A 26,089-nucleotide genomic window follows, 5' to 3' on the forward strand; every position below is an offset into this window, starting at 1 on the left:
AGCGGCTACGGCCGCCTAGCTAGCCTGCCGGCGCATCCAAGATTAGCCGTGGAGTCTGCTGGCAGCCCTCAGGGCACACCTTGGCAAGCGCCTCTAAGTGACAAGGCGACGGCGGCCCCCGAGGCAAAGCCAGCGAGCTCAAGGCTTCCACCTGCTGCATTGGAAAGGGAACTATTACACATGCCCACGCGGAGACGGAAGCAGCCTCTTTCCCCTCCTCTCCCCAATCCCGCCCTTCCCGTGGTTACGCAAACACAAGGCCGGGCGGGAGAAGCCGCGCTTGGTGGAGAGCGCGAGGCGAGAAGCGCTCTCCGAAGGTACCTCCAAGCGCCGAGGCGCTAGCAACGTCTTCTGCCCGGCCGGCCCGCGGTGAGTACCCGAGCCTTGCTTGCTCCAGGCTGCTCGCCCTCCTGCCTCCTGTGCCGGAAGCTGCAGGGAGGTAGATGTTGGCGGAGCCGCTGCTGCAGAGTACTGCCCTTCGACGCCTCGCCGCGGGCTGTGTAACCACAACAAAGCGGGAAGGTGGCGGGCGTGTGCCGGCGTTTCCTCCGACTTATCGGAGGAGCATGGGGGGGGGGGAACACTCCTTGGCCTTTTTCCATCGAGGAGAGGAAGGGTCTGCCCTCCGTCCGACCCTGCCTACATGAAACCATTTTTCTGCGCGTAGCTAGCTTTCTATATACAGCCTCCTTCGCGAGGGGCCGAGCCTTTTCGAGGAGCTCCTTAGCTAATCTTCCGTGCAATGTCGCAGCAATAATTATTATTAGGCTTCGGCTTGACGTGCGGGCGGGCTTTTGTCGCCAGCAAAGGTCGTTGCGGGCGGGGGGGCGAGTTGCGCGCGATTATTGTCGCTCCCATTGCGCCCTGACGCATCACAGATCGGCGGCGGTCACGACTCAGGAGGGAGGAAGCTGCGCTCTTTACAGATGTCTTCCTAGGCAGCCGGAGCCTGTTTAGCTGTGGCTGAGGAGGGCACGTGGTGTTTGAGATCTACCTCGAATGGGGGAATGCTTATGCCTTTTAGAAGAGTGAGCCTGAAGCTATCTCCCAGTGTTAAACTTCGCTTTGTGCAGGCAAAGGAGCGGTGGGCTTCCTGCATTCTGGGGTGGACGGACCTGGTCTAGATAGGTAGCAGAATGATCAGAGCTGGGTAGGTTGGGCTGTGCTGCTTCAGATGCAAGTGATCGTGGGGAGGAAGTCTGTTTTGAATCCTTCATAATGTTAAACATACAAACGCCTCCCTGCAAGTAGAAGTGAGGCAGGGAAGCACATAGGAGACAATGATTCTAGCCCAGGCTTCTCCTTACTGTGCTAGCTTTCTACTTGTAGGGAGATTTTATTTAAAAAATAAATAAATGAAAAGCAATTCATCCAGCTCACCAACAGCCTGAAGTGGTATAGATCATTCTACCACCTCCTTCATTTTTCTTTGCCATGGGCCAGGGTGGGGGACAGGGAGTCCAGATCAAAGAAAGCGGTATCCAGGCAGGCTGGAGCCCACTTCCCCTTTTGAAAATAAACCTCAGATTTTGTTTACCCCAATACATAGATACCTGTAGTGGTAAGATAAGACAGTGGCAGAGCTTTGCAGCATCTGTTAATATGGATCCTTTCTTTCTGTAAAGCAGGGTTAGGCAACCTGTAGCCTTTCATATTGTTACAAAAGCCGGGTGCCTGCTCCTCCCTCTGCCAAGCGGTGGCAAGTTTGTGTCTTAATCCGTATCCCAATTAATCAGAATCCTAACATTTATTCATTCTTAGGGTTTATGGGGAATACCCCCTCAATCTATAACAATATACCGTATTTACTCAAATCTAATGCTCACCTTTTTTGGCCAAATTACGTTGCGAAAATTGAGCTGTGCGTTAGATTTGATGGCGCGTTGGACTCGAGTAAATACGGTATTTGTTGGACTCAACCACCCATCCGCCCCATCCACCATTGCCAGTGGTCAGGGATGATGGGAATTGTAGTCCAACAACATTGGGAGCACAGGTACCCCACTCCCACTGTGAAAATACTTCCCATGACTAGAATAGTCCAGATCAGTGTCGCATGCCCGCCAACGTGCTTGCCTTCAGCATACACACAGTCTGCAGCACATGCATCTGTGAAATGTTCTCTGTGTTCCTCCCTCGCTTTCAACAATGATACTCAGGAAGGAACAGTGGCAATTATCTGACATTTTAAAAATTGTATTTTTCTATGTTGCATTTCCTTCGGCTTCCTATGGAAGCATTTTAGTAGCTTTCTATGTGAGACTTTGCCAGGAGGTGTCGATTCAGCATGGCAAGCTTTTGTGCACCTTTAGATTATATGAAAATGTTAAGCTCAGAACAGAAACAAGCAATTCCATACAATATCAAATGAATGTGATTTCCTTAGTGCAATTATGAAATGGTGGGAAAAGAAGCAACAATATCCCCTATAGGATCATTATTGTCTTTTTAAAAAAGATAAATGATTAACATTGTGCATAGAATTAAAGTTGGGCAGAGATACAGGGATGCAAACTGAAGCAGATCTATAAGATCTGTAGTTAAACCAAAGTGTGGCTCACCACTATAAAATTCTGGCTCCCCCTACGTTTCATGTCCAATCCTTCTTCTTTAACTTTCCATATGCTGGCAGAATCCCACCACTCCAAATGGTTAGCTCGCAGTGAAAGCGAAATCAGAACCTGTGGCTTTTCACTTGAGTTGCTGCTTATGCTCCCACAATTGGAAGCATTCCAGACAATCAAGCGCAGAATCCTTGAGATTGAATTCCAAACCCTTAGCAGCACAGCCAATAAACCCTGTTCCCCATTGGGGTTGGGAATTCCACCCTCTTTGGCCAGGACATTCCATATTTACACCAGCTTTATGATCCCCACCTATGCAGAGCTCTTTCCCTCAGAAGATTTAATGTCTTATCACCTGCAGTTTTGCAAGGTAGATTTTCGAAAATCCCATACTCTGATTCTGCCCTTGTGGCACAAAACAGGTTGAATGCATCACATACGTTTTGCTTTATTGCCCATTTTATGCAAAAATATATGATAAGTATTTGGCCCCCTTGTTGAAGGCGGGGATTTATCACACTGGCTCTTCCGGGGTGTCCTATCTGCTGAATGCTGTGATGACGCTGTGGAGGATGTGACAAGATTTTTGAGTGATGCCATGAAATTACACCATCATAGGTCCTAAGAGCCATTTTCATACCTCACAATGTCTGGACAGCTTTATCCTAAATTATCTCCTACTATATTTTGTTAACTGTATTGTGCTCTGATCCATGTATAGAATGCACTTTTTCTATGCCAATAAAGGAGACTTATTGATTGATTGACTTGTAGAGTGGGTTTTGAAGCTATTTTTTTATTTCTCAGTTAGTAATTCCAGTGTTCCATTTGCAGGAACCGTATTTCAGCAGCCTTTTTTGATCATGGACCGTATGTATGAAGATGTTTCAGATTGTGAAGTGGATCACTCTTTCTTCGATAGTGACTTTGAAGAAGACGCGGCGAGGAAAGGAGCAACAACAAAAACAGATGAGAAGAGAAATGGTGAGCACACACAAACGGAAGATACACTTGTAGGCACACCTGGCTTGAACATGGGAACCGAAGTGGTGGAGGATAACTGTAGTGAGGAGGAAGACAAAGCAAATAAAGATACAGAATCTCAGGAGGGGGGGAAATTAAACAATGGTGCTTGTGATCCTGAAAATGGTGTGTTGTCGTTAGATTCCTTAAATTCAGAAAAGGCAAGTACATCTGGTAAGATTTCAGCACAAGGTAAAGGAACGCATGGAAAAAATATTTCTGCTCAAGTTGACCAAATAGTTAAAGAATCTGAGGAAAATTACTATACAGATGAAGAAGACAGTAGCGATGACAGCAGAAACCAGAGGGTTAGACTTAAGTTGTCTAAGCAGTCTAATAATGCAAAGGTTAGCAAGAATATTGCAGTCAGTTCCTCCTCGTCTTCCTCCTCCTCACATTGCCTATCCTGTAGTTCTGATACAGACTGCTCAGATTCAGATGGTTGCTTGTCAGACTCATCCTGCTCGTCTTCAAAAAAGAAAAGCAAATGTAGCTTGGCGCTTCTTTCTCTGAGACAAAAACCCAGCCCAGGAATTAAATCGGTGGAAGTAAAACCCAAGCTCGGTGACTATGCAGAAGAGTCTGAAGATACTGTGACTGATGTGACTCCTCTGTCAACTCCAGACATCAGTCCCATCCAGTCTTTTGAACTTGCAGCATCTAATGATAAGAAACTAAAGGTTAAAAGACAAGAAAATGTGAGCCAGGACTTATATGGTAAGTGTGAGGTGTTTTAAGCACAGCATACAAATTGCAGACAGCTTTACACTTTTGAGGAGAACAATTAGAAGCCCTGACTGAATTTCTGTTTCTCCCTAGAACCTGACTTGGATCACAAATGTCATCAAAAGGTCCTGCAGGAGGCTGTGGACTTGAATCATCTTTTGAAAGGTGACATTTTCTTAACTTTAAAAGTATGGGATTTGCTCTCTCAATATAATAACATTCCGATATAACATGTATGTCTCTGCTGTTCTTCCAGATCTGGATAAACATTGTTTTCAGTATTTTCCTTGAGTTCATAGAACAGCAATTGTTAACAAAACATTTGTTTGGTAAAGTTATTATTTAGATAGACTGCACTTTATATACAATAAATGTATTTCCATTTTATTTCTGTTTATTACATTTATATTGTGCCTTCTCTCCAGTGAACTCAAGGAAGGACACAGAGTTTCCCCTGTCCATTTTATACTTCCATCAGCGCATATAAGTTGCTGTGGAGGTTAGGCTGATAAATAATTAAAGGACCAGGGTTTCCCACGGTGCTTAGTGATTGAGTGGGTGTTTGAATCTGGGTCTCCCGGGCCCATTTGTGCAGCAAGCGCAAAAGGTTCCCATTGATTCCACTGGATATATTTTTGAATTCAGGGTAGTAGTGGTAAAAATCTGCATGGCCATAGTAGCATCATAAATCACAACATATAACCTCTGAAGTAGAATCTGGATTCTATGTATGTATGTGTTTAAATAAATAGTACAGGGGTCAGGAAACTTTTTCGGCAGGGGGCTGGTCCACTGTACCTCAGACTTTACCGGGGCCGGACTATATTTTTTGGGGAGGAAATGAACAGAGATGCATTTTAAATAAAAGCACACATTCTACTCAAGTAAAAACACCAGGAAGGCCCCACAAATAACCCAGAGATGCATTTTAAATAAAAGGACACATTCTACTCATGTAAAAACACGCTGATTCCCGGACCATCTGCAGGCCGGATTTAGAAGGTGGTTGGCCCGGATCTGGCCCCCGGGCCTTAGTTTGCCTACCCATGAAATAGTACATTGCTAGCTAAGTTTTGTAGTTGAAGAGAGAACCTGAAATTTACAGCCAAATTCTGTGGACCGCTTATAAACTAAAGAAGCAGTCAGTGGAAGACATTTTTTTCCCCAGCAGAGCTGCTGTGGTCCAGCCAAAAAATCACATTCAAGGGGGACTGGGGAAACTTGGTTATCTCCTGAAGGATAAATCGGGTGTGGTGATCCTAGTTCACCAAGGCCTTCCGAACCCAATTTTCCTTCTACTCATTTTTTGCACCACAGCAACAACCAGATCTCATGGTTCATCATAACAATGGACACTCAGTGTATATTTACTGTATAGTAAAATAAGTTGTTATTTTCACATGGCAGTTTTCAGATGTTAGGATGCTGGTAGCTGATACATGTCAGCCTTTTCTCTCCTAGCAGAGGTTCATTGTTGAATAAATTACTGAGAGGCAATAATCAATGATGACGCAATGCTACGTATTTAATTATGGCGGCTTTACTTGTTATTATGAGGTGATAATTACCAAATTAATAATGAAACAGAATTCGCCGTATGCTCTTCTATTAGTTTGTGGTACTGGTAAACACATCCAAACACCTTTCCAAGTAAAAAAGGAAAAGAAAGCATGAGTTACCTTATAGCCTAACTAGCATCAATGCTCTTTTGGACTTAAAACACTCTTAACCCATACAGAGCCTTCAAGACTTTTTATCTCCCTGTCTTAAATTTGCCAAAGTATTGCACCCATGGTAGCAACTATTCTGAAAATCAACTAGAGGTATTGTGTTGGAGGGCAACCCATGCATATGGGAAAACTCTAGGACTGTGTAAAGCTCCCCTTCTTTACTGCAATAGAAGTTTAGTAGTTGTACTCCTTGGGAAGACGTGATCAAAAGTCCAGATGATGCCTGAGAACTGTTTGAACACAATGTACTAAATTCACTGATATGAAATAGAGGAAATGTGTGTTGATCTCCTCCTGCAGGGCAGAAAATGGTAATCCGAGCATATAAAATTGTCATGCGTATGAAGCTCTGCTGTTCAGGAGTGTCCTCAGTTGCACATAAGTTCACACGTGCCTTTCCTCTGCAGGAACTATCCAGGTGTCAGCCTTGGGGAAATAGCACCTGATATTAGCAACACAAAATTACATACTTCAGTCGTAAACTGAATGTTACATTTTTCAGGCACTTTTGAAAGAGGATGATAAATCAAAAGAGAGAAGGGAGGGTATTCCAATGAATTCTTGAAAATATATTATATTTAAAAAGAAGCACAACATCACCAAATAAATAAATATGGATTATTAACCATTAAAGCCGCTTTGATGCAGAACGGCAAGTACGTATTAGCTTAATCATGGTTTTTGAATGTTTAAAGATATTTCATCAGATCAAGACTGAAAAGATCTCAGATCATCATTGCTTTAAAATGTGATGCTAGAACACTATTTATCCTTTGATAATTGTATACTTATTCATCCTCTTTCACTTGAATTCTGGGTAGACTTATTTTCAAGATAATATTTCTTCTATTCGTGCATCACTGGTAATTTCGTTTTTGAAAGGGTATGTTCTTTAACTGTTAACACTCCAGAAGACCCTTGACAACATATGCATCTTTTCTCAGGTGAAGAGAATTTTATTTTCTTTCTTGCCAGCAGCCCCAGAGACAACCTGAAACCTCATTTTAATGTCTGCTTTTTCTTCTCTCACGTTGCATCTTGAGACTGTGATCAGATGCAGACTCCATCTGTCAACCAACTTTTTTCCTTCCCTGCCTGCTATTTTTTGGCATTTGGGTTGACCAAATAAAGGTATTGCCCTAATACAGATTTTGGAATTTTTTTCCTTGCAGCCCAACTTCTACTTTTGCATACCTTTTTTCATGTCACACATTTACAGAATGCAAAGACCACACTTTTTTAGTCTCCTGTTTAGCCTCCAGTTTTTGTAATGCAAATACAGTATAAAAATGTCCTGTAGATGAAGAGAGCCGTTTGTCTGTCTCTGGGCATAAGTGAGTTAGAATAGGACTCTTAGAATGTAATTGGAGCTCTCTGAACACAGAGCTCTTGGTCAGTTAGCAGAAGAGACTGCTTTACTTCTCAGTATCTCATTACAGTTTCTTGACAACCTGTATTGACTCAGTTAGACATGCACATCAATGCATGATAGGGAACTGAAGTCTCCCATATATACAAAACAATAAAAGATAGAAATGAGCACAATAAACCACAGATTTCAGTCCACCCAGAGGACACTTTCCGTATTATAACTCATTCGGAAGAGCAAGTATAGCCCAGTTCTGCAAAATATATAATGTGGGGTGACTTATGAGTCCTGCGCTCTCCTTACAAGTTAAATGCAGCTAAGCTGCAGAATTTAGCATAAATAAATAATTATCTATTAAAAAAATTTTACCGACCTTCATCTGAAGATCACAGGACGGTTTACAATATAAAAACAAACTACATACCAAGAACATAAATAAGAACAATAACACTCCACCTACATGCACAGTTTAAAAGGCCATAGATAGTTTAATTAGCCAAAGGCTGGGAAAAGAGGGTTGTTTTTGCCTGGAACCTGAAGATAGGTAATGAAGGCGCCAGGTGAGCCTCCCCCCTGGGGAGAGCATTCCACAAGCGGGGAGCCACCACAGAAAAGGCCTGTTCTCGTATTGCTGCCCTCCAGACCTTTTGCGGAGGAGAGACACAAAGAAGGACCTCAGATGATGATCACATAGGCATGTCCTCTTGTTTTAGAAAAGTTTTTTAAAAGTTAAGAATGTAACCAATCTTAGAGAACACCAGTATGACTTCAAAAGTTGTGGAATGGTTATTGGCTGGAGCTGAGGATTATGGAATTAGTTCAAATATATGTAGTTTGTTGAATGCTTTCTATCATTTGATTACACTGCTCTGATATGAGATGTCCAGTGCCAATCTATTATGATGCACTGCTGATGTCATGTAAGCAGATTCTGTATTATGACATGCTGGCAGTAATCATTGCAGCATCAGGAGTGTTTCAAGAGTTGAACAGCAGGAAAGAGGATTTCTCCATACAGTTAGACTTGATATAGATCAATGTGATGAAACATCCCAGTTTTCAGGAATTTGCTGGCAGAAAATAGGTGAGTGCTGTAGGCAGAAATTAGGGAGAGAAATTTAAACTAATGTGGAACTTTAAGGGGCAGCATCAAAGAGAGGTTACTTTAATGGGCAATATGTTAAACATGACTTGGAATATGTAACTAAATATTTTTGTAGTCAAAATCAATCTACATTTATTTTGTACAGCACCTAGCACATAGTTTCATCCTAATCCTGGAAACAGTCTGGGTGCTGCCATAGACCACCTATTTTTTAAAAAATGTATACATATGTTATATATAAGCTCTGGTTTTAAGCCAGGATTGTCTCCAGAAGCATTTTGCAATCCATGGATAGGTGCAATATTCTAAGGATATGTGGAATTGTTCATGGCTGTCTGATGTCATAGTCTTGGTTCCAGTGTCTTCCCTGCAGAAGCCAGTGAGGCAGGAAGAACTGTAGATTGGTTTTGGCTTATAGATTGGTAGATTGGCTTATAGTTGAGATACATAGATGTATTTATCCCGGGCGGGCATAGCTAATATCCATGGCATCAATTGCCTTTTTTTTTTAGTGATCATAGCTTTCCAATACAATTTGTAAGACATCTTTGTTTTGATTATCTCACAATTGTACTTTTTTTTGGGAGGGGGGAATTATATACTGTATATAAAATATATTTGATAGTGAAGTCCCTTTTAAGTTCAACATGATCACCCTAATAAAGTTTTAACTGATTACATTAAGTACTGTATATCCCAAACTGCCAAACAAAGTGGTATTTGTTTACAAATACCACCCAAAATATTTTCTTATTTGTGACCATTTTGCAAAAGTTGCCAAAGAACATGCCTGGGGCTTGACTCCTTGGTGCAGCTGAATCACACAGTCTTGAATACAGCCATTAAGCTCTGTGCTGGTGTTCATGCAGATTATTTGTTGCTTTATACCTATCCTTATCCCTAACTAGCATCCCTTGTAAGGGATGATGAGAGCTATAGCCAAAAAACATCTGGAGGACCATAGGTTCTTTATCCCTGTTCCAGATTGTTAACTTCTACCCATGGTGAAAGGAGAAAACCTGGTGCCTTAATCAGGGCTTTTTTTCAGACGGAACTCACCAGAACTTAGTTCCAGCACCTTTCAGGTGGGCGCCATAGCCATTCTAAGAGAAGGAGGGAAGTGTTCATGGTGAATTCCAGCACCTCTTTTTCTAGAAAATTAGGTAGCACTTCTCTTAATGAATCTATAGTAATTGTGGTGATAGAATATTCTTGACCACATTTTTGGCTATATGAAAGCAATCTTATATTATTTGTAAGAGGTGGGCCAGAAGTGGAAAACTCCCTTCTTGTGCCTTAGGACATTTGCTTTACCTTTGTTTACGATGGCATTGCTTATGAAGCAGAAGCCAAGTGTTCACAATATACACATTTTTAACTGTTCTCAGTGAGGTGTAGGAAAGATTAGTCTTGTACAACTTCACTGTACTGTATATTGTATCTAGCAACAATCATTTTAATCTGCTAATCTAGGAATTTTAAGATTTCACTTCGTTTCCTAAGGTGACCTTGTTGTTTCAGTATTAAACAATACATTTTTAACTGTCCTCCGTAGGGACTGTATGGTAGAGCAAGACTGGGGTGCTTTATCCATTGCAGAAAACTAAAGCACTCTAATTTAGAAGAAATTATCTATGTAGAAGCTTCAAGCAATGAAGGGTTGAGATGTGTAAGTGACTCTTTAATATGCAATATTTAATAGTTGTTTTGCCACATTCCAATATGTAAAGCATTAGAACAGAACGTGTAAAGGTTGTCACTGGCTAAATAACCACACAACTGGTCCTCTGTGCACAAAGGTTCTTTGGACTTGTGTGTTTCATCCACATCTTTTTGTTGGCCAGGTCAAAAATTGTGGGCATCATCTACCACCTGGAAAACTCTTAGGACATGGTTTGAAGTTGGATTGTTTCAAAAAAACTGTAATTAAGATTAACCGCTGTTTGTCCAGTACTGGATATAACAACAAGCTGAGGTTATCTAAAATAGAAGCCAAAGCCTTGGAATGCCTGTTATGGCTAGAGGGGAAGAGCATATGAGGCAAAGGCCCAGTGCATTCTCTTAAAGCTGAGCCATGGCTTAGCATTGCACAAAGACAGTAACACTAAAGATGTGTGCATCATTACTTCATGTTGGGCGTCTGAAATGTGTATAACTGCCCCAGGTTCTCCTTCTGGACACTTTAATGCAGACACTTGAAGAAGCAGTTTATGAACAGTTCACCATACCAGGCTGAACACCTTTTCAAGTCAGTGAAGGAGAACAAGTAACTGTGGTTGCTGGAACAATTTCCCACTACATATTTACCCAGTTGATTAAAACTTTATTAGTGGATGTCAGAAATTTGACATACCAGTCCCAAGTCCGTGCAATTTTTAACTTTTAAATATTGTTGCGTCTACTGTCAGAATTGGGGCGTGGCGTGGCGTGACTTTCATTGGTAAAGGAAATACCAGGCCAAGAGATTAGTGATGTTATAACAGAGACAAATGAACACAAATGCTTTCTTATATTTTGGATTTGCAAATTCTTTGTTCGAATACACTTCTAGCATGAAGATTATTGGGCTGAATCTAAAGAAACACAAGCAGAAGGGGGGAAAGCCACTATTGTTGTGCAAATACTTAAGAGTTCATGCAGTGCAGTACTATAATAGGTAGGTTATAGGGCTGTTTTCATCCTTTTGCTAGTGTACACAAACTATTATGCAGGCATAATGCAATCTTTTGATTTAATTTCACTTTCCTTACCTAGCACTCCACTGCCAGATACAAAACAGTTTTCTGTGAGTAGAAGGGCACTTTTGAATCAAACCTGTTGTATTTAACTAAAGTATACAGGTGGAATACTGGTTACTTAGAATTGTATACTGATATATTGGGAGAAACTGAGCACATGGAAGGGTAACACTTTTAATTCAGTTTAATTTCACACTGGCATGAAATTCAGTACTAAGTAGTGTGAAAGCACCTTTTATTAATTTGGGGAAAACCCTTTTATCAATTTTTGTAATTTTGCTGGAAATAAATCATTCCTTTTCTTCACTGTATGCATATCATGACACTGTTCCCCTAGCTGCAACTCTTCTACCAGTTCTTGGTATTTCGCCCCAAGCGAAGATGGGTATTGGGATGGAATAACTAGCTCTCTTCTCCGTATGCATTGGCTTTCCCTTTTAGGTTTCTTTCTGAATCCTGGCTTATAATTACTTATCAACCTAGCAGTTTGAAAGCATGCCAGTGCAAGTTGATAAATAGGTACCGCTGTGGCGGGAAAATAAACATTGTCTCTGTGTGCTCTGGTTTCTGTCACAGTGTTCCGTTGCGCCAGAAGCGGTTTAGTCATGCTGGCCACATGACCTGGAAAGCTGTCTGTGGACAAATGCCAGCTCGGCCTTTAGCAAAATGAGTGCCACACCCCATATTCACCTTTGACTAGAGATAACCATCCAGGGGTCATGTACCTTTACCTTTTTTACCTTACCACCACCACCACCACCATCATCATTATTTATTGTGTTTCTGTTCCACCCTTCCTCTCAACATAGCCCAGGGGTGGCAATCAACTAAGCAGCAAAACAGTGCAACATAAAATAAATTATAATTAAAACCTCTTAAAACACTGAGAATAGCTAAATGTTTTGTTAAATAGTTGCATACTCCTACAGCTGAAATGTGTCTCTCTTTCCACGAACTGAGTAGCCCTTTTCCAAAACTTGTTTTCCTAGTTATTGTTTGCAGTTCAGCATACTGCTTATTATTTCAGTCTTGGTCACCCAGTGTAAGGTTTTGGAGAGTCATGTAGAAACCTATCTAAGAGTAATGGAGGTCTCTATCCATGCAGAGTTTCTGAACACACCATTCAACACACCATATGTTCCCTTGATTTCTGTAGATTTTGAACCTAATTAAGATTTAAAATTTATGTACCACCTTCTGTCTGCTTTTACTCTTGCCATTTAATTCCCTAAAGACAAATCAAACTTGTTCAACAATTTGAGGCTCTCTAAGATCACTGTGGGTTTTTGTTACACTTAAAAGGGAGTTGCCTGCCCAAGACTCATACCTTAAGGCTACCACCAGTTGCACAGTTGTCTGCTTTGCTGCAAATTGGGAAGTATTTGATTTTAAATTCCAGTCCATGGTTTACTGTTGATAAAACTGAACAACAAAAACTTACCGGTAGAGGATATCTATCCGCCCCAGAGGCCTCTGAAATAAACTCTGCCTACTGTAAACAGATTAGTTGAGCAGTCTCATATCCGTTCAGCAGAAAGCAACAGTTTCCTTTCTCCATATGTGGTAGAATCATAGGTTAGAAGTAGGCAAGATGACCTAATCACTCCTGAAATCATCAGTAGTCAAGGCTTTTGCTCAGAGACAGTATATTAACTACAATGCTAGAAGTTGAATCATGGAAATGAAATTCCACAATCCCCAGAATGAAAAATGCAAGACAAATGTTAAGAAATGTTTGTTTAAATATTTTGTGCTATTTGTAGACCCTTTGCCATGTCACTTTGGGTTGCTTAAACACACCTCTGTGCCTAACTCAATAGCACACAAGGTTGAAGAACAGAGTATCTGGTGTCTGAAACTCTAAAACATACTGTCCTTGGCTAATGCTCATGTTTCTTTCAGCAGTGTACATATTGCCAATGATGAGAAATGTAAGCTGATATAGTGTGGTTCTCCAAGTATGGATTGGAGAGACTCTTCCATAGCAACTGCCAGTGTAGGACATCTTAACTCAGGGATCACCAATATGGTACTTGTGGGTAGACTACATGTAACTACAGGGTCCCTTCCTGCATCCCTCTGCCTGCTGAAATTAGACTTGGAAGCATTTTGCTATAGCTAATAGAATAGGTTGTGATAAGCACCCACAATAGTATCTCCAGTTTGCAAGTGTGCCTCTGGTTTTAGAACTCTGTCTTAACTGCATGTACATTTTCAAAATTATCTATATTATCAGCTCACCATGTATTTCTAGATGTGGCCAAGTGCTCACATTGCCCAATCCTAGCTCTTGTTTAAGAATTACAATGCACATCAGCTCTTCAAAGACCCAGCTTCACATATGTGTTGGATTCCTCCTTAAGTACCGGTATACTTCTGTGCTGTGCCATGACTTTTTATGGTTTACATGCATTCTGTTTCTTTTGTTTGGAAACAAATGGGAGTTGGTGTGCCTCTTAAACTTGGAGCCTAATATTGCAACCTTATGCACAATTTTCTAGAACAAAGTGCCAGTGAACACACTGGGATAAATAACCTTGCAAAAGAGTGCACTGCAAATATCCTTCGGTGCCATGGTAGCAGCAGTATTGTGTTCTCTCTAGGCTAGCCTTTCCCAATCTGGTGCCCTCTGAGTGTTTGGGCTACAACTCTCAGCAACACAAGCCAGCATAGTCAATGGTTTGGAGCATTATGGGAGTCATAGTGCAGCAACACCCACAGGACTCCAGGCTGGAAAAAGCTGCTGTAAGCTTTTGCTACGTATGCATGTGTTGCCATTTAAAAGCTATAGGCTGAAAATGAGGTAACCCCCTCAAGTTAGCTGGTTAAACCCAAACTCAAGATATTTCTGGATTTCAAGTGAAGATATGCAACACCCTTCATATATGTTGGCTTCTCAAAGGTTTACTTGTGTTTAAAGCTTTTCTGCAGCTGGAGAAAAAAGAACAACAGAAGCTGGTCTTGGATCAGTCCTCTATAGGGTCAAGGAAAAACTACTCTTTCACAAATGAGGAAGTTCGACAAATTGATCGGGAGAACCAAAGGCTCTTAAAGGAATTGACAAAGCACTCTGCAACGCCCAGGTGCAAAAGTGCCTCACTGAAGAAACCTTCAGGCCCAGCACCAAAGATGTACCACAGTGCCATCAACAGGCAGAGAGAGCAGCAAAGGATTGACAGAGAGAATCTGGTTAGTTGAAGTTCGTTTATTAAGCAGAGTCACTGAGCAGTGTCATTGTTCTATTGCTATGCTGTGGAGCAGGGGTAGGCAACCTAAGGCCCGTGGGCCAGATGGGGCCCAATCGCCTTCTCAATCCAGCCTAGGAATCAGTGTGTTTTTACATGAGTAGAATGTGTGCTTTTATTTAAAATGCATCTCTGGGTTATTTTGGGGGCATAGGAATTCGTTCATTTCCCCCCAAAAAATATAGTCCGGCCCACCACATGGTCTGAGGGACGGTGGACCGGCCCACGGCTGAAAAAGGTTGCTGACCCCTGCTCCAGATGTGTCATTGTAACAGCCGCCACATTCTGTCCGTGTTCAACCCAACAGGAAAGAGGAGAAAACCAGCCAACCAGAAAATAAAAAGCAATATAAAAATGGCATGCCCCCAGAATCCCTGGAAACACAACCGCACTCCACCATTGTGTGAACTATGAAGTCCACATGCCACCCACACAGAGAAGGAACCAGTGATCCCCCAGCAATGATACAGCCCCCAACTGCAATACACACTGCCATGGTGCAGCACACCTAGTCTTATTGGCTGCAGTGCCATAGTTACGGCTCCTCCTCCCAGATCTCCCTCCTCGTTGACCCTGTTCCCTGCCCTTCTTGAGTACTTTCCCCAGGCTGCAATGTGTTCCTAAATTTTGATAATGCCTCTTGGGCTGCGCGCACACTGTACCTTTAAAGCACATTATTTCCCTCAAAGAATTCTGGGCACTGTAGTTTCTTAAGGGTTGTTGGGCGCCCAGAATTCTTTGAGGGGAATAATGTGCTTCATATACGCTTTAAAGGAATAGTGTGCATGCTGCTTTATTTGTCTGGATGCACAGCTGTGTGTAAACCTTTTGACTTTTTTGCATGGCTGAAATGCGGCCTACTATATACAAGGGCTCCACACCTCGGATAAGGAGTGGGTTGGAGGGATCCCTATCTACCACTCCCTAGGAAAAAAGAAAGTTAACTTGAGGAGTTATTGAATTGTCATCTTGGTAGCAAGGAAGAAGAAAAACAAATTATGTAGTACTAAGAGAGTACATTAATAGTGTGTCACTAGCATGGAGAACGTAGCCCACAACATAAAATGAAATGGAAATAATTGAGGCGACAGCTAGCAGTCAGTTTCATTATCTGTATCTTTACTTGTTCCATTACCATTGAACCATAGTTGTAACCATAGTAACACATATTGATGCAAATGGAAACTCACATTTCCGTGTAATAGGTCTTTATCTAGAGCTGATCAAATAGTAATATAATGTAATTTTGCAAAGTATTATTACATGCAGGAACAGAGAGAGTTTGATTCATGGTCTGTCTGCTTTTTACATAAGAATTCTGATCTCTGCTAAGGGTTTATGAATCCTAAATTTGCAGTAAATTATATAATGTACTCAGTCTCCCCAATACTGTACTCAGGATTTTATTTAAAAATATTCCTATACAAGTACTAAGAAATCTAAGCACTTGATGCCTTTCCTTGTGTATCCCCACCCTGCAATCCCATTGCTCTGTTGGTCTCTTTCTGAACCTTCACAGGTTCAATTATATTCTTTTGAGGTGCAGCAACCACAAATGCATACAAATATTCTGGATGTAAATTCACCGCAGAATGGTTTGATGACATTATGATACTGTGATTCCCACACACCCCCTCTTAACACACCTGCAGTTGCATTATTCTTCACTGCATCAGATATATTGGCATATACACATACTTGGTGAATTTTGTGCCATGAGATTAGTCCATGCACATTTTCTTCATCAGGGCTTAAATTCTCTGTTAAGAACTACAGACAGAAATATCTGTCCATGTTGTTCTTCGCTTGCTGGTTCTTTTGATATACTGTAATTGCGTTGAGCTCATATTTCCCAATTTTAGCAGCCATATCCCTCATGCTCTAAATGAAATAGATTGACCACACTTGTTTAGCAAACTAGTGATCTTTCAGAAGATGGACCTAAAAGGTTCTTTTTTGGTGAACTCTTAACTACTGAATGTTCAATTTCTGTTTTGGTTATTTAGCATTTCATTATAATTACCCAGGTTGCATTTATTTATTCTTTATTTAGTTATTGGTACATGGTTAGCCTGTCTTTAGTCATTGGTCCCATTCTAAAGTCGATTATCCTTTTAAATCATATTTTTCTATATGCATTCCTACGTAAGGGAGCAGATCTTCCATGTTGTTTTCTGCTAACCCTTCCTAGATAGAAACACATTTACAGGTTAAAAGAAAGTTTATAGATTATTTTGAATTTTGAATTTTTCCTCACTTGGCAGGTGTCCTTTCAATGTGACTGTTCAGCATCAACGTAATTTGCTGGCCTTGTTCAGATATAACACTAAGCCATGGTTTAGTGTTATAATAGCTCACAGAAGGCCTCAGGCCTGCATCCTTCTCTCATTGGAGCCATGAGGAGAGATTCAGAAGCTTTCACTTCCATTTTAGATTAACTGCAATTTGTCATGTCATCCAAACTCTGACAAACTAATTAATTTTAATGATGGTTTTTTTTCTCTGAAACAAGCCAAATCATGGTTGATGAAGCTGGCCTGTTACAGTTAATCATAAGAAAGATTAACCACAGTTTAGGGATCAGGCGATGAACTAAACTGCAGTTAATTTAAAGTGGAAGTGGAAGCTTCTGACTTGCCAGAAGAAGGAACCCACAATCTCAAAACTCATTGGGGCTTGCTCTTGTAATGCTAACCTATGGTTTAGACCGAGTTATATCTGAAAACAGCCATTCTGACAATTGATACATAATAGCCTCAGGATGCTGTTTCCTGACCATTGTGAAATAACTAGTTGTATATAATATACCTTATAGCATAATTTTTGTATGAGTAAAATTTCCACTTGCATTTTAAAGTAACCTTTTATTTTTACATTCCCCACTGCTCTAGATTGTAGTCAAAGCCCTTTCTTTGCCATTTCTCTCTATTTTCCCCTTAATACATTGTTAAAGTAAGTAGGCCTATTTGTTCAGTTAGTGCAAGAACGTATTCCTGCGCTTTCCCCAAGCACCACATTGATAGCAATGTAAGTTTAAATAAATTTTGAAATCCTCATTCTAAATTGATTATCTCCCCTGCCCTTGGTTTTATGAAGACAACTTTTTAAGCTCCTTAATCCAGAATTTCCTTTACTATCCTTCTGTTAGTTCTCAGAACCAAATATCAGACTGCAAATTCTTTTTTCTTTTCTTTTTTTCTTTTTGTTGAATGACAGTGGAACTTGTCCTTATATTAAGGAATATTTCAGTGCAACTGTTAGTAGTAGCAGTGATACAAGGTACATTTAGCTATGTTTACTAAATAGTAAAATGCTAACTTGCTAAATTCAGTTGAAATCCAATGCAAATTACCTCTGCAAATTAACCTTATTTGTTTATGGAAATGTTCCAATTCATATTTTTTCTGGAAAGTTCACAACAGCTCTTATTTTTTATCTGTATTGGGGGAAATGAACCAGTGCCAAGTACAGGATATTCTGTGTGTTCTGGACATTTTTATATAGACAGCTGTTTATACTGGACAAAAACCAGTTTCCTGTTTCTCTTATGACTATTACACGTAAACAGAATTGGCAACATGAAGTATGTTGCTGTAGCTGAAGAGAATTTTCTTCTAGAAAAGCATTTCCTCTTTTTTATTATTACATTTTTATCTTGCCTTTCCCCCATATAGTTCAGAGCAGCATTTATGATCCCCTTCCATTCTTCTGTGAGGTAATCCTGACTGCAATATTTTGACTGGCCCAAGATCACTCAGACGTCTTTTTTTAGGCAGGGAAGGAATTTGAACTTGGACTCTCCCTATTCCAAGGCAGACATCCTTTGTACAACACCACACTGAAACACAAACACACTGTCTCCTCGAATACTTGCCCATACTAAGTATTCAGATTTTATATGATCCATCAGTGGCATCAAGCAAAATGATTACATTGATGTGTCTGATAATTTTGGATTTCCTATTAGAGAAGCAGGGATAAAAATCTGAAAATGTGGAGTTAAGGTATGAGATAGAAGTTTTATTTCTAGTTCAACTAGCTAAAGAAGTTAAATTTAGATTTGAAATGTACTCTTCCACCTCTGCTGTGAAAAATAATTCTGGTTTTTGTTGCAAATGAAATTAGAGGAGACATCGTATAAACTAAGCCAAACACCTGTCCAAGAGTCCAGTGGCCAGTTGTTTGATAATTCATGTGTAGCTGGGAGCTTAAGTGTGTGGTCTCCCTCACATTTTACTTCCATTTTGAATAAAGCACTGTTTGAAGGGAGTAACTTTGAGCTTTTTTAAAAAAAAACAACACAAAAACGAAACATATTTATTTAAGTGCCAAATATAAGAAAGAAGAAGGAAAAAAACAAAGCAAGATCGGGGACAGGGAGATGGGGGAAGAGAGTGACAGTAGGCCTACACACTCAACACAAATCAAGAATATAATAGCTATCAGTACTTCCTTCTAAAACTAAACATAGAAGTCAGTATAAGCCATCTAGATAGGTATCCTCGTGAAATTGGTGTTTATAAAAAAGTATGCTCAAATGTAGCAAGGGTGGCAAGGCCCTCAGGCAGTTGCTCATTGGATGGTGTGTGTTAATTCTTGCAAGAGTTCATAATACCTTGGCAACAAGAAGGGCTCACAGCTTCTGCTTTCCTGCCATTAATCCCCATGCTTATAGGAATATTGTTTAAGAGTATCTGAACGTAAATTACAACAGGAGTGGTAACTGCAGCGATTACATTACGGTACTATTTGGCCCTCGCCGGTAAATGATAGCCTACTCAAGCTGCAATACAGAAAACAACAAAATTCACAATCTGACCCTATTAGCTGATCTAATGTATAAACCCCACAATCACTCCAAAGTTTGACACTGCTTTTTTGTTGGTGTTTGAATTGGGCTGGTAGGAAACATAATGTGCTACTTTACCATTTCACTGTTATATCAACAACATCAAATTTGGTTTGGTTTAGTTCTTTAAAAGGAAGCTTTTCTGCTGCCCATGATACCCTAACACAAATTATATCATAGCAAAGAAATGGTATTCAGCTTTAACTAGTTATGATAACTGCTATGGATTTTCTCTAAACAAAAAGGTAACATTTTAAACAAATTTAATTTAAGGCTTTTTTGAAGAGGCTTGAAGCAGTGAAACCAACAGCTGGTATGAGGCGCTCTGAACAGCTCATGGACTATCAGCGGCAGATGAGTTACCTCAGTTCTGCTCCCTCTCCAAGGCGAGGGAAGTCTGCCTTAAGCCACCACAGCCCTTCTCGTAAGCAGAGTTTGCGCTTTTCATTATGTATTTTTTGTAATAGTGAAACATGCTTTCAAGTATACATGTATAATCCTGGATGTCTTCATCCCCCAGTCTCAACATGATTCAAATGTGGGAAAAGAAAAGAAAATTACTAACACCCAGCATTTAGTCCCATGTGCAACTTGCATTGCTCTCTGTGTGTCGCCCTGCATGTCCAGCTAAGCATTGAGAGTTATATGGGGAGATGAACAAGTCCCATTCTCAGATTTTTCGTGCAAACAAAATGCTTTGGGCAACATGACTACCAAATTTCAGCCTTCTAGCAAATGTTGGTTATTTGTAGTGTTTATGTTCCCCCTTTTAAAGGAAGTCCCCATTACTGTTTAGCATCTTCTAGTCCCCTGGAGTGTTTTGGGTTAGGCTTACTTGTGCACTGAATTTCAGGTTATTATTATTTTTGTGTAAACATTTTATGGAAAAGTTTTCCATTATAAAGAAATAAAGTGACACAAAGAAAAAGAGAAGAAGAAAAGAAAAAGAAAAAAACAATATATGGATATTTGCGGGGTGGAAAATCAGATTTATTGATTCTGTGGGGGTACATTTCAAGGGCGAAACACGTGTTACGGGTTGGATCCAAAGTGTTGCTCCAAATGTCCTAGATCCTCAGAAGTGGCTTTTTGAGGGTTCACAAGACAGCAGCAGAAAACAGGCATGGAGACAGCCCCTTCCCATAAGCTGAACCCCTTTTGCAATTGTTAAGACCCTAACCCAGTATTTCTTATCATAAAACGTGGAGTTGCTTGCATAGATTTTAAATGGCTTTGTTTTTCAAAATGCGGAGACCTGCAACCACCTTAATACTGTCCTCCCTTTCCTGTGTCCTTCCCTACAGGAGGTGCTTCACGAGCATCCAGCCACAGCGCATCTAGTACCGTGAGTCGGAGAAGTGAAAGACCTGTTTATGACTCATCCAGTGGTGCCCTGCAGCGATTGAAACCCACTAGTATCCGTACTGCCTGGCTATAAGTTATTTGCACTTTGCCACCAGATTTTTAATTCTGATGTAGTTACAGATTGCTGTGAAGTCTGTGCAAGAGTATTGTAATATTCACTGTTGGTGATTAAAGGACACTGGAAAGTGATATTAACTACAAACAGATACAACACTGATTATTATTATTGGTTGTTGTTGTTTTTTTGAGCAAGCAAGATCTTAACTATACATGTTGGATAATATCTTCCCAATCAGTATTTCTGCTAATGATATATTTGTATAAGAAATGTGGCACTGTAAATCTTATTTATGTTCTTCAATCACAACTGAAGTTCAGATGTGAAGAGTAGAGGGTGGACTTGTAGCACTTTTGGACCAGTGTAAAAGTGTACAAAAAATAATTGCTTTTCATTTTTCATTGTACAATAAACATTTGCATTGGATTAGTTGCTCAATCTTTTGTTTCTTACAGTGTAGCTGCTGTTTTTAATTTAGCACAGCCAATTTATGCAGTCTTCAACGAGAATTACATCGCTGGTGTTCCATATAATTATTTATAAGGTCTTGTGGAAATGGTAGAGTGACGATATGCAGTACAATTCAACTCCGTTTCTTTCTGGTGATTCTTGAAATGGTTCTGTTTGACTGAGTGCTTTCAGATGAGCTTATGCTTTGCTGCTGCTTCCGTGCCACATTCCAAGAATGATTTTTGATCCATGCTTAATACTGAGCAGTGTTATCGTTAAATGTTTTAATATTACACGTATCCAGTAGCAGTCAGAATGGAGGGATGGATATGCTTACGTGACCCTCCCCTTGCGTTGCTGTGCCCTTACCAGGAGGGGCAAGAAAAAGGCATACCTGATGCAGTGTGAACATGCTGGCAGGAGCACCAGATGTGTTTGCACCCCATAGGCCATCTTGCTTCTCTGCCTCCTCGTAAGGTACAGCCATGCTGGTGACAGGAGGCAAGCACCACCAACCTTCTATACTGACCCTTACTACTTGGAACTTAAGCAGTACATTTGGTTTTATCCATTGTCTCCCGTAAAAGCTTGGCATACATTTTGTTAATTAAATGAAGCTCTCCTTTTTGTGAATTAAACTCAGTTTTGACAGCAATTTTAATGTCTTAAGCAGTAAACATTTAGACAATGGTGTGGAAAAGAGTAGCCTCTGTGAACTAGAGCTCTCTTACTGACCTTGTGATGTAACTAACGTTTGGATGGCTCTGCCATTGTGAAGTATTTGCACAATTATGCTGATTGAATGGTTCTTTATGTAGAGTTTCACTGTTTCTTGAAGGAAGTACAAATGAGCAAGCCATCTTCTGGTTGCACTGTTGTTGTTGTTTTTTAAAAAAACTACTAAGCACTTTTAAACCTTTCCGTGACTTTTCTGTTCATAGAAAGCACAGTGTGTGCTAGCTTTAAACAGTGTCATCTTAAATGTTTTACTTGATTGATTATGGAAGACATGAAACTTGTATGTCACTCTTTTTAAAGCTTTAAGTAAATGATTAATTGAATTACATCTGTCTTCAGCATTGTACTTCCTTTCTGTGAATATTTTATCCAGATATAAACAAAATGAGGTAAATTTGGAGCTTAAGTTTAGTAAGTCTGTCATAGAGTCAAATTCCCTTCCTTCTTCTAATTAAAGTTCTCTCTATACTGATTGCCAACTCCAGCACTCTGTAGTGATTACCCATTATTCTTTAATATAGGAAATAATGTTTCCACCTGAAACACAAGTTCTATTGATGGTGTATTTTCCGGGTAGCTTTCTGGTTTGTTTGAGTACGGTAAGCCCACAACTTGCACACATTTAACTTAACATGCAGATTTATGCACATGGCAAAAAATGGAAAGGTTGCAGGGTTCCAGGAAAAATGACTTTAGCAATCCCCACCTGCCACTGAACCCAGTGGTTTTTGATGTGATTTTGGCTTTAGTTGCGATACCCGGAACATAAACCCCATGTACTGTAAGTTGCAGGCCTACTGTGTGTGCTACAGAGAACCATAGCATATCTCAGCTCTTGAGTGTAGTATAAATAAAGCTGTGTCAGTTATACACAACTTATTTATGTGTGTGCAGAAAACACTTAATGTACATAATTCAGTGCATGGAGAGCCCCCCCCCCCCCGAGAAACTATAGTTGCATACTATAGTATGCAAATTTTGGAGCTTCACAGAAGAGTTAAACATGATTTGACATATAAACAGGAAAGGTTTAATCAAGGATACAGAGGTAACTTAGGTTAGTGTACAGAGATACAGCACATGTTCATTTTCACAAATACCTCCTTGCTGGATTTCACGGAATAGCTAGCTAGTTTGCCATACTGTCAGATACTTATTGGGAAAGGCCACTTGCAGGGCATAGTTGTAATAATCCTATGCTGCTGATTATGTCAAGCATCTGCTAAGATGAGAGAGTCTCATGTATTGAGTAGTAACGAGAGGGCCCCAAAGTCCTGGTATAAGGCAGCTTTCTATGTTCTTAAAGGTGTATTGTTCTATGTATGCTGGGTGCTTTCTGTTCTGTTAGCTTGAAGCTTGGAGGCAGAAACTGTTGTCTGTGTTCTGCTCCTTTTGCCCACAAATCAAGTTCTGTTTACATGTCTCACATAATATATGAGATGGCATTTACTTGCTCAGCATCCAAGAGTGTAGTCTTGACATTCTCCCATCACTTCATGGGCTTCTTGTTTGCTGTTCATTTCTGCAGTACCAGTAAAGTACAGTATAGACATTTTCCCTGAAGTTCTGGTTAGTATCTTCTGCTAATTAAGGGCATCAGCAGTTTCCATGAAGAGGGTTAGAAATAATTGCCTGTTTGATGTATTTGCAATCTAAAGTGCTTTGTCTGTAACTTTAGCTGGAAGCAAGATAATTATATTTCTGCTTCTGGTAAGACACCCAAGAACATTGTCTCCTTTTTGGAAGGAACAATAGTAGTGATAAACATTTGCAGGGATAAAGGCTGATATCGGTTTGCTCAGAGAAAGCAATGCCTACCTGTTTTGTAATATGACCCATATGTATGTGTATGTTTTACAGTTCTACCCCCACTCTTCTTCTAAAGAGCTCCAAGCAGCTTAATGTGGTTCCTTGACAGCTTCTCATTAAGGGTCAAACTAGCTTCAAAAGTTGTAACCGTGTCATTCTCATTTTCAGACCATTCGCTGGCAGGCTTTGCAACAAAACGAGCACGCAATACTGCTTTTAGCTAGATTATTTTTTCAACTTTAAGCTGCAGGATTTAAAGGCTAAATGGATAGATAGATATGTTCATTCTAAAATAGGCCTTGTGTTAGATTTAGACATGTAGTAGAATCCCAACCTTCAGTTGCTAGTACTGTAGCCTACTAGTTTTCTTATTGTAAGGTTTTGTTTTTAAAGGAAGCACAGAAAGACAGCATCACCTACCTACCATCTGATGGTAATGCAGTCACTACGACTTCAAAATTCTAGCTTTACATACATCAGCTTTGCAAAACTCTGTTTGCATCCATCTGTAACTACTAGTGTCTTGTACAATTTTTTATTAATGACACAATTTAGCAGCTGGCCATAGTTAAGCGTGTTTAAGGCCCATCTCAAATGTGTCTTGTTCTTGCTGAATGGTTCTCATAAGTGCTTAACTTTGACAATTGGGTCCATGAGATGAGGTGAAGCAACCGCCACCAGGGAAGCAGATCTTGATGTCAATCTTGCTTTTTCCCCACCACCCTCATTCCTGATGCAGATCTTCTTGACCCCCTTCTTCACAGGCAAGGATGGAGGGGTGGCTCCATTTTAGGGTCTGACTCCGGTGCCAAAATGTATTGGGCCAGCCCTGAGCCAAATAATAAATCTGTGTGAAAATGAGAACAGTATCCACATTTTTCCTACCAAGGTAAGGCCTGGGCCACAGTGACTTGGAAAACTGAAGGCTCACTTTCATTCAGAAATTTTCAATGCTGGGCTGCATATTTGAAATCTCCTTCTCCCTTCTAATAATGTCCACAGCTCCTAATTAGCAGAGAGCCTTTCTAATTTGAAATCAGGAAAGGATTGCCAGAAACTAGGACAGCTGAAAGCTGTGCATCAGCATAATAGTGCATCATAATTTGCTCCTTTCTTGTTTTAGGCTAAAGTGTTCTGTACATTGCTATTATGAGGGCTCTGGAGGCACTTAATTTAGCAGAATGCTATTAGGCCTGCCTTCAATCGGTGTATCGGCTCAGAATTAACAAACATCTTGATGATTATGATCCTGGAAAATGCATCAAAGAGGCCAAGGATTGAGGATGATGACATTTCAAGAGATTTAGTGGACTCAACCTAGAAATCTTACTCAGATAAAATACTCAAATGTCAAGACAGCAAAAAAGGCACAGGGAAATTTGATTTATTTATTTTTTTTACTTGAATGACAGTTCTCTATGCTGTACAAGAACTTTCTGAATTATGCCTAGAGTTGTTGGCTACTGTGAGGTGTCATTTTTTGCTTTCAAGCACATATAATGTCTGTGGCGTACAGTGACAGTGGAAAACCTCTAATAATTTGTGAAGAAGGCAGCTGAGGGTTGAAATGGAGGTGGATGGTTGGCATGTTCTTCCATTTCCAAAAAAGGATTTCTTGATACTTTTGCCTGTGTAGGAAACAAACAACAGCTGTAGCAGCCCTTTCGTAAATATGAGATTTTACTGCCTCAGTTCCAAGCTAATCTCCATGTAGCAAATGCAATTACTGCATTTACTACAGGAAGCACACTGCTCTGGTAACTTACACATTGCCAAATGGCAATAGGACTGTTTTGCTGTTGTTTGGATGCATGATTAGCAGCCTGCCTTTGTGATTTTAAGACTTTCTCTGAACAGGAAACACTCCCTCTTACCCCAGCACCTGCAAGTTGGCAGCCTTCAGAGGCCTCTGTCTGGCAGCAGAGCAAACAAGGGTAGGAGCAAAACCAACCCCAACTGGGTTGTCCAATTCATGATACAATGCTGCTTCAAGATTGTCTCATGCCATGTCTTTTTAGAGATCTCTTCCCAGCTGTCATTTGGTATGGAACCAAGAACCGTTAGTCAGGACTACCAAAAATATCCTAGCTTAACTGCTTATAAACACAAAACATATTTATAATAGGTAAAGCTCCACTTTGTGTATTGCGGGAACCTTTGAAGCTGCTCGGGGTGGGGTGGGGTGATGGGAACTCTGAAGGCATGGGTTGGGCTAGTACAGAGAATGCGTGCTGAGAATGCCCTGCGACTATCATGCGGTGAATGCTTTGGGACAGATTTTAGGGACCAAAAAGGGGCTGTTATGCAGTGGCAACCATTA

The 26,089-nt window shown here is 40.4% G+C and overlaps 1 protein-coding gene across 2 annotated transcripts; it reads left to right on the top strand.

The window, feature by feature from the left end:
* The first annotated feature begins 192 nt into the window (after positions 1-192).
* CFAP97 (cilia and flagella associated protein 97) lies at positions 193-21,198 on the top strand. 2 transcript variants are annotated; one of them, XM_033159969.1, is made up of 6 exons: positions 202-369; positions 3,399-4,304; positions 4,407-4,478; positions 14,176-14,444; positions 19,623-19,773; positions 20,654-21,198. In XM_033159969.1, exons 2-6 carry the CDS (start codon positions 3,428-3,430, stop codon positions 20,785-20,787), a joined length of 1,503 nt encoding a protein of 500 aa, XP_033015860.1. In that variant the 5' UTR covers positions 202-369; positions 3,399-3,427; the 3' UTR covers positions 20,788-21,198. The 2 variants fall into 2 exon arrangements, with proteins under 2 accessions (XP_033015861.1, XP_033015860.1); XM_033159970.1 differs by lacking the exon at positions 19,623-19,773 and having other exon boundaries at positions 193-369.
* Positions 21,199-26,089: the final 4,891 nt, after the last annotated feature.

This window comes from Lacerta agilis, chromosome 9 (genome assembly GCF_009819535.1).
Source record: "Lacerta agilis isolate rLacAgi1 chromosome 9, rLacAgi1.pri, whole genome shotgun sequence".
Classification (NCBI taxonomy): domain Eukaryota; kingdom Metazoa; phylum Chordata; class Lepidosauria; order Squamata; family Lacertidae; genus Lacerta; species Lacerta agilis.